We start from the raw sequence: 18,321 nt of genomic DNA, 5'->3' as shown, positions 1-18,321 counted from the left end.
TAAATATGCTTTATAAGTATCCAAACTTTAAATTACATGCATTTAAGAGTTGCTGAGATATTTCAGTCTGGAGAAAAGGGGCGGCCACACCGACCAACACACATGCCGCTACTAGCGAGCTAACGATGCTACATTAGCGCTTTCTAACTGCAGTGCATTTTTTAATCCAGGTGTAATGTTTGCTTCCGGGATCCATACTTCACAAAGTGGGTTAAATCCATGAAAGACTGCTGCAGACTGGGTAGAATATAGATTTACCTGACTGGCTGCAGATGAGTCCATCTCCCAGTCCTTTTCTTCTGAAAACCGGAATTGAGTGAACGAATCTCCTGAGAAAGACACACAGAAACAGAGTTTGACATATAACCGCTGCAGTCAACTCCCTTCAGGACCGCTGTTTTAGTTCAACTCAAAACAACTTAGCCTCTTCAGTTTATTCATTTCTTTTAAAGTACAAAGACAACTCCAGGCTGTGTGATGGAACCACTTGCAGTGCTCGTGTAAGCCAAGCGAGCGGCCTTCACACATAACATGTATGAAATGCTAAACCAGTGTTTCTCTGGAAAGCATTCAATTGCTTTGTGTAAACTGTTGATCAGTACGAGAGCTAAAGCAGGGCGAGCATGTGACGCCACTTTGCTTCCAAAACATCAACTGGCTGAGGGCTCTTATAACTACAAAGGCACTGAGGTTGTATTATTAATGGCCACAAACAGCAGCAGTGCCACACATTAAGCAGGTAAAGACTTAAGAGCTGTTCGCAGTTTGTTTTTGTTTTTTTGCTTAGTTTTTATGAAGAAAATGGACACAAATGAACAAATGATAAAACTGTCCAGATGAAACTTGTGTTGTATGAGAGGTACCATGTATGAGGAGTGCCGAGTCAAAACAGGACATCCACTACAACTACTCAACAAGGACACACAGTGTCAGATGTGAAGCACCACTATTAAAACTCATGTTGTGGATGTGGATTTCACAACCAAGCAGGAGTATGTAATTTTGGGTGGAATAACAAAGTAGTTTTGAATAATTTTAGATGAAGTGGAGAACAGTTATCTTTGTTCAAAACATAGAAGGAAGAAATACTTGAAAGCTACATGACGCTAACAGTTAGCCAGTTCTTTCTTTGAGGTAACTAAGGTGGGGAATTGCTTCACTCTTGGAAAACACGCTTATACACTTTATTCCAAGAGTGACATGAGAAGATCGATACCACTTTCATGTCTAGGCGCTTTAGCCAGTAAGCGATTAGCCTAGCTTAGCATAAAGACTGTAAGTAGGGGGAAACAGCTAGTTAAAAACCTATGCCTACTAAACACCTATAAAGCTCACTAATTAACACGTATCTCGTTTGTTTAATCTGTTCACAAACAGTAACGTTGTGGTTTTAGGGGTTTAGCCGGGAGCAGTTACTTCCTGGAATCTTGACATCACAGTGAAGTTGCTAGGCAACCAACACAGCCGCTGCACAGAGGAGTTGGACAAATGAATTAAGTGTTGTTTGTCAGATAGTTACAGCACGAAGCTCCCTCTAAACCACAAACTATTGTTTTTATTCCTATCACATATATTTTTGCAATGGAAACAACCTTTCTGTGTGTAATTTAGTGGCAGCAAACATGCCTGAAAGTGGACTGCTGATTTACAGCTCAAAACAATGACCAAATGGAATAAATATAGTGAATTATTAACAGATGCCCAGGGCAAAATAGCCTTGAAAACCTTAGTGAATTTAAAATTTAGGGCTGAAACTCTCACAAAAATGGAAGAGCTTTTTTGTAATTTACCCTGTTAAATTTATTTATTTATTTTTATTAGGCAGGTGTCCCCATGGCCATAGACACACAATGTAATCGCAACATCCCAGGTCTCTACTGTCAGCTGACAAATACAGGCAAAAATGCCCCCCAAATTTTTTCCCCCAAGGTGTAGAGTCATATTTAGCGTACAATACTGTACGTCAAAAATGCGCACACAGTATGAATGAGTCTCCTGCGGGCCCAGAGGATTCTTTCTAGTGCACTGGTTCAATTTCCAGTCAGAGAGCTTCAGTGGTCATCCCCACACAGCCAGCCACAGAGGAAAATACCGTCAAATTCTGTAACAATTGTAGACCTTGTTGGTTATTTAATTATTTTTCTTCAAAAGGGTGAGGATGTGTTACTCTCACTTGCATAAATCAAAGCACACTGATGCTGAACAGTGTGCAGGTGAGTCACAAACACAGCAGACTCCGGTCAGTGTGTCACACACAGATGGACGGTCATTCGCAGCCTCTTGTGCATTATATTACAGACACTCGGCCTTGCGGGCGGAGACGCTCAGCACCATCTGCAGTTGTCCTTTGATTGCTTGGGTGTACGGGAAGTGAAGGGGGTCAAGGAGGAGAGGCTGCAGGAGGGCTTTTTGTCTGCGGGCCGAGTCCCTGCTGTCAAACAGGCAGAGCAAAGATGATTTATGAATAGAAGCATTATCGAGGTTACAATGACTCCGAGGCAGACGGATAAGAGAAGGGAATGCGAATGTCAGCTTTATGTGACGGCTGAGGGGACGGGTGTCTGTTATCAGTAAGATCGACTGCTTTTCACAGATACAGATCTGGGTGTATAAAACCTGGATTTGGTGGATGTGAAATCGAAATCTTAAACCTAACTCACAAGACTGATCTGCTTAAGATAACAGCAAACATCTTTTGCTAACTATATTTTGAGCACCTCACCTTCAAATAAGAAACCAGGGAACCATTACACAGTTTGGCTAACATGCCGACGCCTGTTGAACTATTAGGTCTTAATAAAAGAATTATTAAGAATTAAAGCATTAATTAGCCAATATTTCTTTGTTAACGTACATCTAGTTCACATACACTTGGGAGGCACTAATATATTAAAGCAGTGGTTTCCAATATTTTTGGCTTGTGACCTTTTAAAGCAGTCTACACGTGAGCCGTTGTCACAGGTTACATGTGTCTATGACTTGTCAAGACTAAAGTTTCCTTCTCAGATTGTTTTATTTGAATAGTTAGTTATCTAAAGAGTTAAGACTATCTAGTATTCCACTATTTTAAAAAAAAAAAAGAAAAGAAAAAGCATAGATTAGAGAGAAGTCAGAAGCAATAAACATTTATTTCCTATCTTGTTACCTGTGGGGATCCTGTCCCCCCGGGTTGGGACCCCTACCTTTTAAAGAGAGTTACAGTAAGAAATCTGCCAGAGCAGTTTTTCCTCACAGATATGCACGTTCATGCACAAATCTAAATTAGAGCTAGACCGATAAATTGCCCAGGCCGATATGAGATATATATTAGCTAATCGTGTACAGTATGTATCAGTAACGGCGTGAGTCACAAACTAAATATGAAATGCCAAAAGAGAACTCTGACAAGTACTTTGTTTTTTTTATTTGTTTTTTTTAAATCAGCACACATCTTGGTGACAATTCTTTAAAAACAAATTTAATCTACTATCAGATGACACTTAATTGAACCCACCGGGGTAAAGTAGGTGGTACAGCAGCACAAGAAACAGACCGGACAAGGATAAAGCAACCTGGACCTACACCATAAATCAATATAGAAAGCAGATGCAAATAAGCAGCGATATGATGGTATATACCGTGCGACGGTAGAAATGTGTCCACCAGTAGAGATTTGGCAGTACTGCTTCCACTGCGGGAGCTATCCCATAGTGTCTGCTACATATTTGGGGCAGGCTATGTAGCAAATCAGGCCTGGATTCATGCATGATCTCGCGAATCCAGCTGCCTCCCAAGGTAACGTGATTTGGGCAGCAGGACTGCGACAGTTGGTGGCGGTAATGATACACATAATTTTTGCCAACCGCAGCAGAAGAAGAGAGTGACAAGAAAACACGGAGGAGGAGAGTGAAACTGTAAATACAGAGCAGGAGGAGCTGTTTTTGTTTGTACAGAAGTTCCAAATAAAATAATCAAATGTGATGAAGTACGGTTATTTTAAACAATGTCTTAATTGAATTTACAGAACAGTTACTGTATCGTGACGCATAAGGTAACCGTGATAAAATTACATGTTGAACATTTATATATAAGCCATATCGCCCACCCCTAATCTGGGCTGATGTTTTTGGCTGATGTTGGCATATCACAGACATACTGATATCTGCATAAACTGTATACTGGCAGAAAAAAGCAAAGTCTTTTATAGGCTGCATTTAATGTATATTTGCCCCTTTAAAAAAAAGTTGAAAATCTTTGTTTTTGTAGTTATTGTTTAGTATAATTTAATTTAAAAGTCGATATTGTCATCAGATTTTTATTATTCTCAAATATCGTAGGTTTCAGTCGTAGTCATCTGGACACTGTTTTCAGATTCTGAAAACAGTGTCCAGATGACTACGACTGAAACCTTTTCTACGATAGAATACTCCTGGACGAATGAGGGACTACACCGTCTTATTATTCTCAAATATCAACGTCAGTATGAGCCTACAAAAATCCATTTCTTCCTGGGCTCTAATGGAAACAGAGGATGATGCATTAAAGAGTCACTTTCTCATTTAGGCCATAATTTGTGATTCATCATGAAGTGCAGGAAAAACTGTATAATCATGTCATTCAAATGTTATTATGTCCACTCCAGTGTTAATGGAACAGCTCCAGGATTTACTGTGCGACGTCCCCGGGGTGCCTCGGTTCATTCCTCTCGCTTTTGTTGTCGTTGTTGTTCACTGATCTAAACTGAACGACTGTGTTGAAGGGTAAATCTGCACTGAGGTGGAATTACCCTTCAACAGTGGCTACAGTGAAATACCCCCGCCTCTCACTCTCATGTTCACTCTTTTTCCGGCTCCTGCTCCTCTTCTGTTTAATATCTTCCTAGACCCTAATCCTCCTCGTCTTCCTCCTCCTCCTCCTCTTCCTCCCCCCGCTGCCGCTCTGTCTCCGTCAGTCCGTCTCCAACACACAGAGCTGCTGACACCGGTGAACTGCCTCCCTCCTACACCTCAGAGCCCAGTGCCATCCTGATCTGTGTCCATGGAAATACCATCCCAGGTAGTTCGGAGGCGCTGACACAACCATGGCAACAGCTGCCAGTGAGGATGAGAGAAACGCCTGTCAAACCTCCAGAAGACAGAGACAGAGAGAGAGAGACAGACACAGAGAGAGAGAGAGAGACAGAGAGAGAGAGAGACAGAGAGAGAGAGAGAATTGGAGGAAGAGAGCGAAGCAGACTCTTCATTCCTGCTCGTCCAAACAGAGACTTAAATCCCCTCTCTGCTCGGACGCTGTTTTAAGTGCATAGTTCCACCTGCAGCCTCAGATGTGTCACCAAGCTGTGTGAAGTACAGGCCATGCGGTTTCCGATGTGCATCCGAATCACATGTACATATGCACTGCACTAAATAAACACTGGTGCTTGAGCTTGGTTCATAAGAAAGATCCTAATATCTTGGTGGGATTTGAAGATCAGAGTTGGCACTATAACAAGTCTATTAATCGATCAGTAGAAAGTTGATCAGCTACTATTCTGATAATGCCAAACATCAACTTGTTTCGGCTTCTCCAATGTGAAGATTTGTGGCTTTTCTCTTTTATATCATTGTAAACTGAATATCGTTGGACTAAAACAAGGCATCCGAAGACGTCACCCTTGGGTTTATAAAATTTGAACGGCCGTTTTTTTTCTCCGTTGTTTTCTAATGTTCCATAGACCAAACGATTAATTGATAAAATAAATCGGCAGATTAATAGTTAATGAATGCGTTGGTTGCAGCTCCAGCTGGTACAGTGGCTGGGCAATAGGACTGTCAACCAGGCCATGTTCCTCTATTTCAAGATTGGTCTGAGGCTGCAATTTATGATTATATTAATTATCGATGAATCTGTTCATTATTGTTTTAGATCACTGGTTCTCAAACTGGGGGACGGCCCCCTCAGGGGAGTTACAGAGCCACTGCAAGGGCAAAAACTTGGAGCGCCTCTAAATCTGATTTTTGAAGGAACAATTGTTAAAATACGAGAACTCTAAAAAAAAAAATTATTACAGTCTCGTGGTTAAAGCCACAGCCTCCAAATATTTTACAGTGGACAGAAAGAAGTTAATTTATGTCAGAGAAGATTTTTATGAAGAAATGGGCGCCACTTGTAGGGGGAATACACCAGAACCAGTGTTTAAGAGCATATATTTATCTTTATATTTATCTAATTCTCTGTTTGGGAGTTATTCCGTTGCATATGTAGTTGATATGAAAATAAAGTTTTTTCAAAAAAGCGCTCTGATGTTAGCGAGGCTATCAAAATTCACGTTAGCAAAATGACAAGATGGACAGATTTTTGACAGGAAGGAAAAGAAAAAGAGGTGATGCTCACCAAGCTAACTGGTCAGTCAGGTCCAATATATTACAAAGAAGATTATTTTGCTTTTGATTACACTGACAACATCGCAAGACAACCCAAAGCATTTTGTATCTAAAAACAGTTAGCAGTTTGGGCAAGGCTTGACTTGCATTTTTATTTGTGAAAAAGTAAGCAAAACATGCTTAAAAAAATGCTGTTAATGATCTAATGATCTTACCTTTTGTCATACTGATACTAGTTTCCTCCATATTGTAAATGATAAAAATACAAATCAAAGCAGTTTCTGCAGGGCATGACATTTTTTTTTTTTGGCTTCCACAAGGGGGGCCTGACAGAAACAGTTTGAGAACCACTGGATTTAGATCAATCAGTTAATCATTTGGTCCATAAAATGTCAGAAAACAGTGAAAAAATCCCATCACAATTTCTCAGAGCTCAAGGTGACTTTTTAAAATTGCCTGTTTTGTCCAAATGACAGTCAATTTACAATTATATGAAACCACCTGAACAAGAAAATATTTGGCATTTAGTTTGGATAAATTCATTTAATTAATTAATTTAATACCAAAACCACTTTATCGACTGATTGTTTCAGCACTAATGTCAGCAAGACATACATACAACATGTAGTTATGTGTTTATCGAGCATCAACAGCAATTTTTTTCCACTATTCCAGACATTTTCTGTTATTCTCAAATTATTCAACTTCTCCTGGAAAGGATCGAATTAACTTTGGAAACCTTCCCCATCCTGTGTAGGATATTTGTTAAGTTTTACTGCGACAACGTCTGCAAGTAAAGCTCCTGCTCTCGCCGTACACAACTGATTAAAGATCAATTCATACTTCAAATGATTGTCTGAGTGCGTCAGTGGCAGTTGGGCCGGTAAACCTCTGTGAGTTATTCCACAGTGAATAAACACTGCATTACTCATAGTGTGTGCTAAGTGGCTCGGCTGGCATTGTGTAACTTCTGTATAATGTGGTATCCTGTCTCTTGACATCTTGCTGGCTGAACCCCATGTTAACAAATGTGGCTTTTTGCTTGCAACCACGGCTTCGCTGAGCTATCTATGGCTCGCTAATGCCGAGTCCCGCTCTCATCTTTTATATTTGGGATGTGTTGTGGCCTCGCTCCTGCCTTTCTGTTCCGCTCTGCTCTTTTCCTGCGCCACTCAACTCCACTCTGCTCTCACCCCGCCGCTGTTCATCTTCACCCCTCTCCGTTCTGCTCTGTGAGACTGTCGAGCACTGCCACCGAGTCAGGAAGAAAATAAGACGTGCTTTGCTATGAACATGGTGAAGGATCGAGCAAATGCATATAAACTGATGACACAATAACTTTTTTTTTTCTCTTTAACTCTTCTTCTTAACAGCAACATGCACCTAAAGGGAGCATTAATGCCGCCAACATTTATACTTCTTATATACTCGACATGAGTCCTGTACTTGAGCGGAAACAATTTAGTCGATAACTCGAATCTGAAACTATCTTAACAACCAATTAATCATTTCAGTCGTCTTTCAAGCAAAACATCAAACGTTTGCTAGTTCAAGCTTCTTTAATGTGAGAATTAGCTGCCTTTGATTTTACAGCATTTTACTTTTGGATTTGGACTGTTGCTTGGACCAAACAAGAGGTTTTAAGACATTTCCTTGCCTTCTTTTTTGACATTTCGTGGAGGAAACTAATCGGCAGATTAATCGATACTGAAAACAATCCTTAGTTGCAGCCCTGTCCTGTAGCGTGCAGTCATTTCTAAAAAGGGTTTATAATTTAACATCTAACCAACTAAAACATAACTCAGAACTGTTCAAACTCCCGAAACTTTATTTTAAAATTCCAGTCAAGATCCCAAAGTTTCCAAAGGTAGCAAATGTGTCAGGCTGAATTTTGATACGTGTCTAAAATTTGACATGTGAATAATGTTTGAGCGTAAAAAGATGCATGAGAGAACTTTGCATCTCGGATTTTATCATCAACAAGCAGATAAAGAATATAAATGGAATCGTTAAATTCCTTTTTCAAGCAATAATGCCAAACATTGACTGGTCCAAAGCTCTCACATGTAAGGATTTGCTGATTTTCTTACATTACTGTGTACTGAATATTTGTTTTGGATTGTTGGCTGGAGAAAACAAGACATTTGATGACCTTAGACTCAAGGATATTGATGTGATGGACATTTTTCTCTGTTTTCTGATGTTTTATAGACCAAATGATTTATCGAGAAAATAACCAGCAGATTAATCAATTAAAAAAATAATCCTTAGCTGCAGCCCTAAAGGGTCAAATGGGAGCTCATGAGGTTTCATTTTATAATTCTTTGAATGTTTTTGAAATTCTTTTTGTGCCTCTCCTTTTGCAGTAATTTACATCAAAAAGCCTGTTAGCTTGCTACTGTTGTTGTTACGGTAGCTAATGAGGATCTAAATAAACAATAAACAACAATACTGTGCATACAAATATAATCCTAAAAGTATCCTGGGTTGTGTGTACCTGCAGAAACTCTCTCATCCTGTTTGCCAGACATGTCGAGGTTGCCCTGCTGGCTGCAGTGCAGACAGTCACACGCACACCACAAACATCACAGATGCACACGCATATTGACTGGGCCACACCTTTAGTATACAGCTCGCAGCACAGACCCAGTAAACTCACTGTATATAAGGCTGCAGGCTGGGCTTAACCTTGATTAGCCTTCTTTCTTGTAGCGGTGACTGGCTGAATAGAAACAGGAGGGACATGTAAGGAGCAGTGCCGCTGCTCAGTCTCCACTAACACCTGCGGTGAAATGTTGACATTTTATCTGACTGGAAGAGGAATACACACATTCCCCGCTCCCCCCTTCCTCCTCCATTTGCCAGTAGAGTAATGGTGTGTGATCAGTGAATGATTACTTCTCTTTTAAACCGGCTGTCATGGCAGATCCTCACTTGATAAGAGAGGAGATGTAGCAAGGCAGCTCATAGAAAACTGAAGAGTGATCGAGTATTATTACTACCGTGACAAAGCCCATCTGATAGGTGTTTAGTAGCACTAAGCAGGGGGACAGGATGGAAAATGTTAGAAAAAGGCAGAGGGAAAGATAAGAGGAAAAGACAGAAGGAATTAAGCAAGAAAGGGAAACAATGAGATACAAAGACTTTAGAAAACATGCAGGAAAGACTGTTCAGAGAAACTTGCTGCGATCTGTGGTGCCGATCCTCTTTCTGAGAGCTACAGTACCTCCAGCATGCTCGCTGTCACGCCTTTTTAACCAAACCAATTAGCCTAACACGACACGGCGCTGAAACCCACTACGCGTCAATAAATCACTGCCAGCGCTAATTGCAATTAAAATCCTGAGCAAACGAGGCGAGACAATAAAGAGGGCTAAAACTATTTACTCTTAACTTTTAATGGTGATTGTGTGAGGCTGTGTTTATGTCAAAGTCATATCAGAAGAGCTCCAATCCACTCGAGGCCTCGTTCTCATTAGGCATGTGTTTTATTGGCATGCAGCTTGGAGGTAAGGGGCTGCAACTCTACTGAATTTAAGGACAGCTGAGATCAATAGTGTCAAAAGGAAGTGGTGTACTTAATCATCCTGCTAGTTCTATACATTCATATTTTCATACGATGATATAATAGTATTAGAGGACAATGCACAGAGAATTATTTGAAACTTGGCAGCTCATGCACTATTACTTTATACCATATTATTATCATCACCAACCGGTAAACCCACTTTGTACTTCACACTTATTTTATTTTATGCTTATACCCACTTGGTACTTAATTTATTTTCTGACCTGTATTATAGTGTATCATAGTTTTATTTTTTGCTTAGTACTTCTATTCCAGTGTGCACTGATAGTGAGCTGCTGTAGCAAAAGAGTTTTCCCTCGGGGATCAATAAAGTATTTCTGATTCTGAAACTAAGAGTAATCCAAAATCATTGTAAACCTGCATCTGATGGAAATATAAAGTAAAACTGACAAAAGGAAAAAATGATCCATGCTCTAAAAATGTTACAGACATAAGGCACACAACAAATATATGCATAAACATACATTTATAATCATTATTTTCAGTCTGGCAGTTTACTTACGTTGCTATGTGAAGCAAAAGGGTTGTAATGTGTTGTATGTTTATTAAGTTTATAAATGTTTGTTTTTGTTTATAGGTTGTCTTTTGGCTGATTAACTGTGTCTCTGTGAATCTCATATTTGCTCTGGTGAAATCGTCTGTTATAAAAAGCAGTCATGTGTAAATTTGGCCGCTCTTACTTGAGCTTAAAAATCACTTGTCACATCCTGATTACAGTCATTTTGTTATGCAACTTCTAAAAGCAACTGCCTATACCAGTGACGCCTTACTGTAGATCTGTTGCAGACAGTAAAGGGGGTGAATAATCAATTATTTTGTGTTTTACATATGTACTTTGTTTTCACTTTTTAAAATGTGTTAAGTCTACAGCCATGCTAGCAGCTCTATGAGGCTTTGAAGCTTTCAGCTAAATGCATCAGCAGGCTAACATGTTTACAATCAGTATGACAATGCTAGCCTGCTGATGCTAAGCAGGAGTAATGTTCACCACGTTTACCATCTTAGTTTAGCGTTTTTTGCATGCTAACATTTGATAATTAGCACTACACACAAAAAATACAGCTGACGCTGATGGGAATGTCAATTTTTCTAGTTTTTAGCTTTCTACAAACAATACAAACATCAGTTTCAGAGCTAGAGAGCCTATTATCACTCTTCCATGTGAAACAAATAATGTTTTTGAACAATAGCTGTCCTCTTCCTGCTGTCTGACAATGCTGAACTCCACCAAAGAGCTGATGGGAGATTACTATCTGTCCGGCAACAACAAGCAATCGCCGACAATTTTGCTAAAAGTCATTTATCGAGCAAGAAGATTTAGAGTCTACAGCCATGCTAACAGCTCTGTGAGGCGGTGCTTTGAGGTAAATGCTAACATTAGCATGCTAACATGCACACAATGACAATGCTAACATACTGATGTTTACCATTTTTACCATCTTAGTTTAGCGTGTTAGCACGCTAGATGAAAAGTCAGAGGTTCACCAAAGTTATTGCAAATCCTGAGCAGGACATGAAAGTCTGCACTAAATTTTATGGAAATCCATCCTGGGTATCAAGGATGTCTGTACAGTATTTCATGGCAAACCAGATATTTCAGTCTGGACCAAAGTGGTGAAACGACCAACATCCGTAGATCGACCGTTATAGCATGACTAAAAAAAAAAAAACTCTACTGTGATTAAATGTTATAAAAAAAACAAACTTTAAATTCACCAAATGAAAATGTCTGGTCTGACTGGCAGTCTAGTGCATCATAACAACTCATAAAAATATCTTTACTCTCAAATGATTTGGACAGCTGTTGGGCATAAAACAAACCTGACATGACAACAGTGAAATTAAGTGACAATTAGACAAACTGACCTGTGTGACACAGGGACTGATTGGCTGAGTGGATTGACCAAAGACTCCCCAGTGTGTAACAGTGACGGTCACAGAAGGTCGATGAGGCGAACCAATCAACACATTTTAACAATGACATGCTGTCTGACATTGCTAGCTTTAGACTTACAAAGAGACGATGCACAGAAGGCAAATCAGGTGAGAATGAGTGTGTGCTTGAGGCTCACATGAAGCCTCCCAGCGCTGGTCCCTGTGGCTAAAATAACCATCGGTCTGAAAGTGCTGGGACATCTGGGTCCTTCATTATACAGATGCAAGGAGCCTCAGCTATTAGGTTAGCTGAGTAGAGCACAGCTAATACTGATGCACCATGCTAAAAATGGGTCAAAAGCATGAAATAAGCAGGCTACGCTGAATTAAAAAACACAGATCTATCAGCAACATACACAACATTTTAGTTGTTTAGCTGCTTTAGCAATTTGTCATTATTCACTTTGCAATGTATGAGAGAAAAATCAGACATAATTGACAGAAAGCTGAGAAAGTTCTATCCATAAACTGACAAACTGATGCATTTTGTTTTGTTATATTGATGGCAGGCAAAGCATTACCAGTGTTTTTTCTCTCTTTACAAAGTCCACAGGAAGATAAGAACAATGCACCCACTGGCAGCTAAATAAAGACCTGTGGATTGCCTTAAATAAGCACCAAACTACCAGTAAGCATGAATGTTTCAATCCTTTAAAGACTCGAGCGGATGAAATGTGACAGACACCACAGCACTAAAATCCAAACAAGATATCCAGGGCAGCCACCCCGGGTTGATCTATTCACTCCAGAAATTCCAAGTTCCTCTGTTCTTCTGGTAAATTCATCAGGAGACACTCATAACTGTCTCAATCATGATGCTGCAGTCTCAAAGACACAAAACACACACCGCCACCTGCACTCTGTGAAGACACACTTGTACAAATACAGTTTGTAGGATAATTTATTGTGTTCATGGCTACACAAAGACAAAGTATGTGAGAGTTCTTTTCTTTTCAGTGAATGAACAAAATATTGTGCCCATTCTTCAGGCGTGTTCTATGACAATGCTGTAAAATAGGAAATCAGCAATCAGCCTATTTTTGTCAATTTTGTGTTGATCGATGAATAGACTAATTGTTTTAGCACTAGCCTCTATAAATAAACAAGAGCCAGACCAATACTGGATTTTGGGGTACAAAGACAAAAGGGTCAAACCCAGGGTCGTCCAACATCACATCATCATCCAGCAAGATGCTGCGTTGGCCAACCAAATACATGGTAGATTACTTAGCAACATGACTATGCAGTGTTTTGACAATCCTTCAAACTCATGGTTCTGTATGTCCAACTGGACTCTCTGGAGCGTAATTCATTGTCTCACCAGTACCTGAAGCAACATGCCCCCACCAGCACAGCGCCATGCATTGGTTTAACGCAGGGCTGATGCCCTCTTAGCCATTTCAGTACTGTAATTTCTTCTTACTTAGAGGCTGACATGTACTCCGATACCAATACATCTACAACATCAGCCAATAAAATCAGCCCCTGGACCGCAGTGAATAAAATATTTCAGACACGAGAGAAATTATTCTTAACAAAGTTGTATTAAACACCTTGAGAAAACTGTGCACAGATGTACACTTGAAAACACAGCCCTTCTGATCCTTTTGGCTCAAACTGTTTGACTGAAATGCTACAATCAAAGAAAAGCATGAATGATGAAAATAAAAATCAACAAGTTGGAGGAGATCCAGCACCCCTCAAATTACACAAGCAGAGGTTGCATCATGGAAATCAACAACTTAAGACAAAAGGTCCACAAGGAGGCAACATTTTACGAAAACCAGCCTCACATTATCAAGAACCAGAGACACATATGCTGCACCTGTATGACAGACATCTCACTAATCGTCAGACAGACGCCATTTGAATAAGAAGACATCAATTGATAGTTTAAAATTTATAACACTGATGTGAGGAACCATTTCATTTTGAGTGTGTAGTCATGGGCTATTGACACGTTTATCTACACACCCACATAGCAAATGCACACACTGGGCAGCCATAGAAGGGTCAAAAGGTCTGGGTCAATGAATAAATGGCAAAGTAAACAGCAATTATCCAAAGTATCCATCTCTTTCTCAAACTTTGTATGCTCCATTACTTCCTTGCTCATATTTTTTTCTTTGGGATGTAGGATTGTCATTTAGTAAATGACAAACTGAACAAAAAAAAAAAAACACGAGGAGATCAATAGATTTAAGTGGCTACCGCTTCCCATTAGAGGACCTTTTTCCTCAAGACTGCCTTGCCGAGATGCTGTGAGACACAAATGCCCCACAGTCAACTCTGCTTGTGTGTCAGTTGGAGCTTTTAATGACTCTCGTTCATATTCTAAAGCAGGCTCTTAGGGACTTCGGATGAGATGGTGCCAGTTCAAGAAAGCCAGCAAAGGCTACTGATCTCTTATTACAAAATCCTGTAGAAATTAATATCTACATTGGCGGGAAAATTACATCAGTGGCCTAAAGTAGTTATAACTCATTCAAATGCTACTTGAAGGGTGATGTTGCTTTTTGCTAATGACAGCAATGCCTGTTGACAGAGAACTGGGCGAACGCTGTTTGGTGTTTGAATAAAGACCATTTGACTGATGACAAATGTTAACGTTTGGTTGGTCACAGCTAACGAGCAGCTTGAGTTGAAATTAAATGCAGAAATGTTCAGGCAGGAGGAGGATGACAACCAAAGGCTTTTGGAAGCCATGCATCTGGTGAAAAGCTTCATGTGTCATTATTATCAGCATTTACCACAAGACAACACAGTGTGGGAGGCGTGAAGCACGCAAAGCAATTATCTTTAATTGAGGCAGAGAATCACACCATTAAATGACTAAACCGCACTCTTTTTAAATAATCGGCTCAGCTTTTGGGAATTAAAGGTTATTTGACAATGTAGCTCTGACACAGTTATATATCATCTGTGGATAAAAATCAATAATCAGCCTCAATACCAATATTTTGACAGCTTTAAAAGGCTGTGCACAGATAACAAGAGTAATCTAGATTTAACTAATACATTAGGTTACAGGGTTTTAGGGGGATTTTTCACCCGTTTCTCTCAGTTTGGAACAGCCAAATCCCATGTAATACAGTGCTCGTCACTGACTGTTCCACCACCAAGTGTAAGCCACGTTGCTCCTCCTGAATCTGAGGTTCAACAATCGGTCAGAGCCTTTTTTCCAGCTCCAAAGCATATGCTTTCCTTGGGAAGCTGAGCAGTGTGATACCCCGATAACTGGAGCAGTTCATGCAAAAAGAATAAAAAGCTGCTTACTTTCTCTATTCCCTCTCTTTCTTCCTTACTTTATCTCTTTTGAAAAACATAACTAAACTGAAACAATTACAAAATAAATCTGGTCTTGTAAGAAAAAATATCAATGGCAAAGTAAACAGCAATCATCCAAGGTATCCATCACTTTCTTAGACTTTATATGCTCCATGACTTCCTTGCGCCTTCTCTTTTTTCTTAGGAATATAGAAAATGTAATTTAGTAAATGACAAAAAAAAAAAACATGAGGAGATCAATAGATTTAAGTGGCTACCACTTTCCATTAGAGGACCTTTTTCCTCAAGACTGTCTTGCCGAGATGCTGTGAGGCACAAATGAACGACAGTCAACTCTGCTTGTGTGTCAGCTAGAACTTTTAATGACTCTCGTTCATCTTGGTTCCCCCAATTGTAGACTGAGGTCCCATTCATATTCAAAGGCAGGCTCTTAGGGACTTTGGAGGAAGGAAAGATGGTCCCAGTTCAAAATATTATCTACAGTGGTGTGAAAAAGTGACCTTAAAAAGGCAGTTCATGCTCAAAAACCATCCAGTGTGGCTGAATTACAACAATTCTGCAAAGATGAGTGGGCCAAAATTCCTCCACAGAGCTGTAAAAGACTCATTGCAAGTTATTGCAAACGCTTGATTGCAGTTGTTGCTGCTAAGGGTGGCCCAACCAGTTATTAGGTTTAGGGGGCAATCACTATTTCACACAGGGCTATGTAGGTTTGGATTTTGGTTTCCCTTAATAATTCCCTTCATTTAAAAACTGCATTTTGTGTTTACTTGTGTTATCTTTGACTAATATTTAAATTTGTTTGATCTGAAACATTTAAGTGTGACAAACATGCAAAAAGGGGGAAAACACTTTCACACCACTGTACATTGGAGGGAGTAAGTATTGTAACAAACTAGGGCTGCATGATATTGTAAAAAAAAAATCATTTTATGACTATTTTGACAGATTATGATTGCGATATGATTCAGTTAGTGGGAATGAACATTTTTGCATCACAATTTTCATTTTCACTGAAAAAACTATTAAAATCATGATGATGTGACATTTGTTGGGGTCTGCACCAAAAACAAACAAACATGTCTTACATCTGGAGTACAAGATTTGTAGTCCAGGGCATCTCTGCAGCGCTACAGTACTTCATTATAATGCTGTTTTGTCACACATTTGACCTTTATTAAAAAATTGCAGCTTCTGCGATTAGGATATTGCACTTGGCCACATTGCGATTTCGATAATATTTCAATTAATTGCGCAGCCCTACAAGGAACTGAGTATTTGTTCTTCATGCAATAATACGTGTGGCTCATAATTGATGGCTACTGTATTGTTCTCCCATCAATAACTTAAGCCTACGATAACCTCTATTCACAATAATAGTGGTGGCTAACAGCACCATGACAGTGCTAGTGTGTAGGTGGATGTGTCCCATCTACGAAAACCAAGCAATCACCATATATCTGTGTGCCTCATTATATGAACTCCCTGAGGGATACATTAGACATGCCTCATATCTTTTGTATTGCATTCTTCTGATTATCAATAGCTAGCCTGCAGCTTAGTGGAACATGCATGATATAGTCACATGAAAGAAAAACCATTTCAAAGAAATGCACAGCACCCGGTCTACTCAAGTTCAATCACTCAGAATGAGGATGAAACAGCTGTGGTCCTTTCAGGACGATCAGGCAAGATGTAGGAGCCAGAAAAATGGTGGCACTTCAATGGGTCCTCCTGTAGGCTGGTCATCAAATCCTCCATTATAATAACTGTATAATGCATGCGACAACTTTCAAAGCTAATACCTTTGTTGTTGAGAAATGACTGATTTTATGCATGCACAACGTTTCACAACGCACACTAATATTATTATTATCATTATTATTATTAACAAAACATAAAATTCCTAGAACTCTATTTCTACTGTTGTGTTCGAGGATATTAAAATATTGATATTTCTTTAATTTACTTTCCTAAAAAATAAATATCAAAACTGGTGTTCGTCATGTTATTTAATTCAATTAGTATCATTAATATAGTAAATCAGTGTGGTGAAAGTATGGTACAAACAAAAAGTTCATTGGCTTGTTGAGACAAACCCGTCCTGGTTGACAATGCCAATAAGTCTGTTAAAAACAGAAACCAATGCATTGGAAGAAACACATTTCACACCCTGTTTTGTATTTTTATGCACTAGAATCAATGGCATAAGCCCACTAGCATCACACTTTCCTAGCTGGAGCAACTTTCCATGTTGTACAGTGGCTGATTTAAATAAACACCAGGCTTCCACGCAAGTTTCCACAACAACTCTGCCATCTTTGCTGCAGACCTCTCACCACTGTACAAGGCAACAACATCAGAAGATTTATGGGTTTAGTTTTAATTGTTATAAAAGATATAATTTCTATATCCTCGATTTGTAGCTCCTCCATGCTGCTAACAACAACAACAACAACTGGGGTCAAGAGAATTGTGGGACTTGCCGGTGATGGACCAGAAAATGTTGAGAAACCTGGTAAAAAAAATGTAAGCAAAAATGTCATCCAATATCCCGAACATCTTCATCATTGCTGCTCACCTGTACGAGGCCTCATGTCATTACATGTGTGGTGTTGAGTGCTGATGGCATGTTCCACAACACATGACAATGTGTTAGTCTCACTGCGTCAACAGCAGTCACCGAGCTGCTCTCCACTGGAGTGGACGTTGCTCACTGATATGAACAGCTGCTCATGAAACCAGCAACAAGCAGGAAACAGATTAGATTTTTAAACTGTTGGGCCTCATAATCATATCAAATCATATCCTGGATTAATGTGTTTGCTTGGGTTTTACCAACAAGAGGCTAAAAGGTGCTCTTAAGGAATGCACCAAATACAACAAAGTCAAAAGCATTGGTTAAAAGCTTGTTCTATTATCCTTGACTCGCCTCTTGTCAATAATAGCTCAATCTCTTGTTATTGATCTTTTTCATGTTTCTCATCATCTTTATAATGACACTCATACTCTCAACTCATTACTAATGCCACATGGCTCTGAGGAGGCTGGAGTCGCAGAAGTAATTCTGCCTCCGGAATAGATGTATAGCATTTTGATAGTGGTAGCACAGCTGGGCGATTAATCGTGAAGTTACCAGAAGCAACATTATGACTCTCGAACCAACTT

The 18,321-nt window shown here is 39.5% G+C and overlaps 1 protein-coding gene across 3 annotated transcripts in view; it reads right to left on the bottom strand.

The window, feature by feature from the left end:
- The window catches only part of aven (apoptosis, caspase activation inhibitor), a 40,275-nt gene that overhangs the window by 8,518 nt on the left and 13,436 nt on the right, over positions 1-18,321 (bottom strand). For all 3 annotated transcript variants that reach the window (XM_044169292.1, XM_044169290.1, XM_044169293.1), the window contains exon 3: positions 259-329. In XM_044169292.1, coding sequence (XP_044025227.1) covers positions 259-329 — 71 coding nt within the window. The remainder of the gene's footprint in view (positions 1-258; positions 330-18,321) is intronic.

The sequence above is a fragment of the Siniperca chuatsi genome, linkage group LG16 (genome assembly GCF_020085105.1).
Source record: "Siniperca chuatsi isolate FFG_IHB_CAS linkage group LG16, ASM2008510v1, whole genome shotgun sequence".
NCBI classification, from domain to species: domain Eukaryota; kingdom Metazoa; phylum Chordata; class Actinopteri; order Centrarchiformes; family Sinipercidae; genus Siniperca; species Siniperca chuatsi.
Note: the sequence above shows the minus strand (reverse complement) of the source record. Positions and strands in the feature narration are given on the sequence as shown.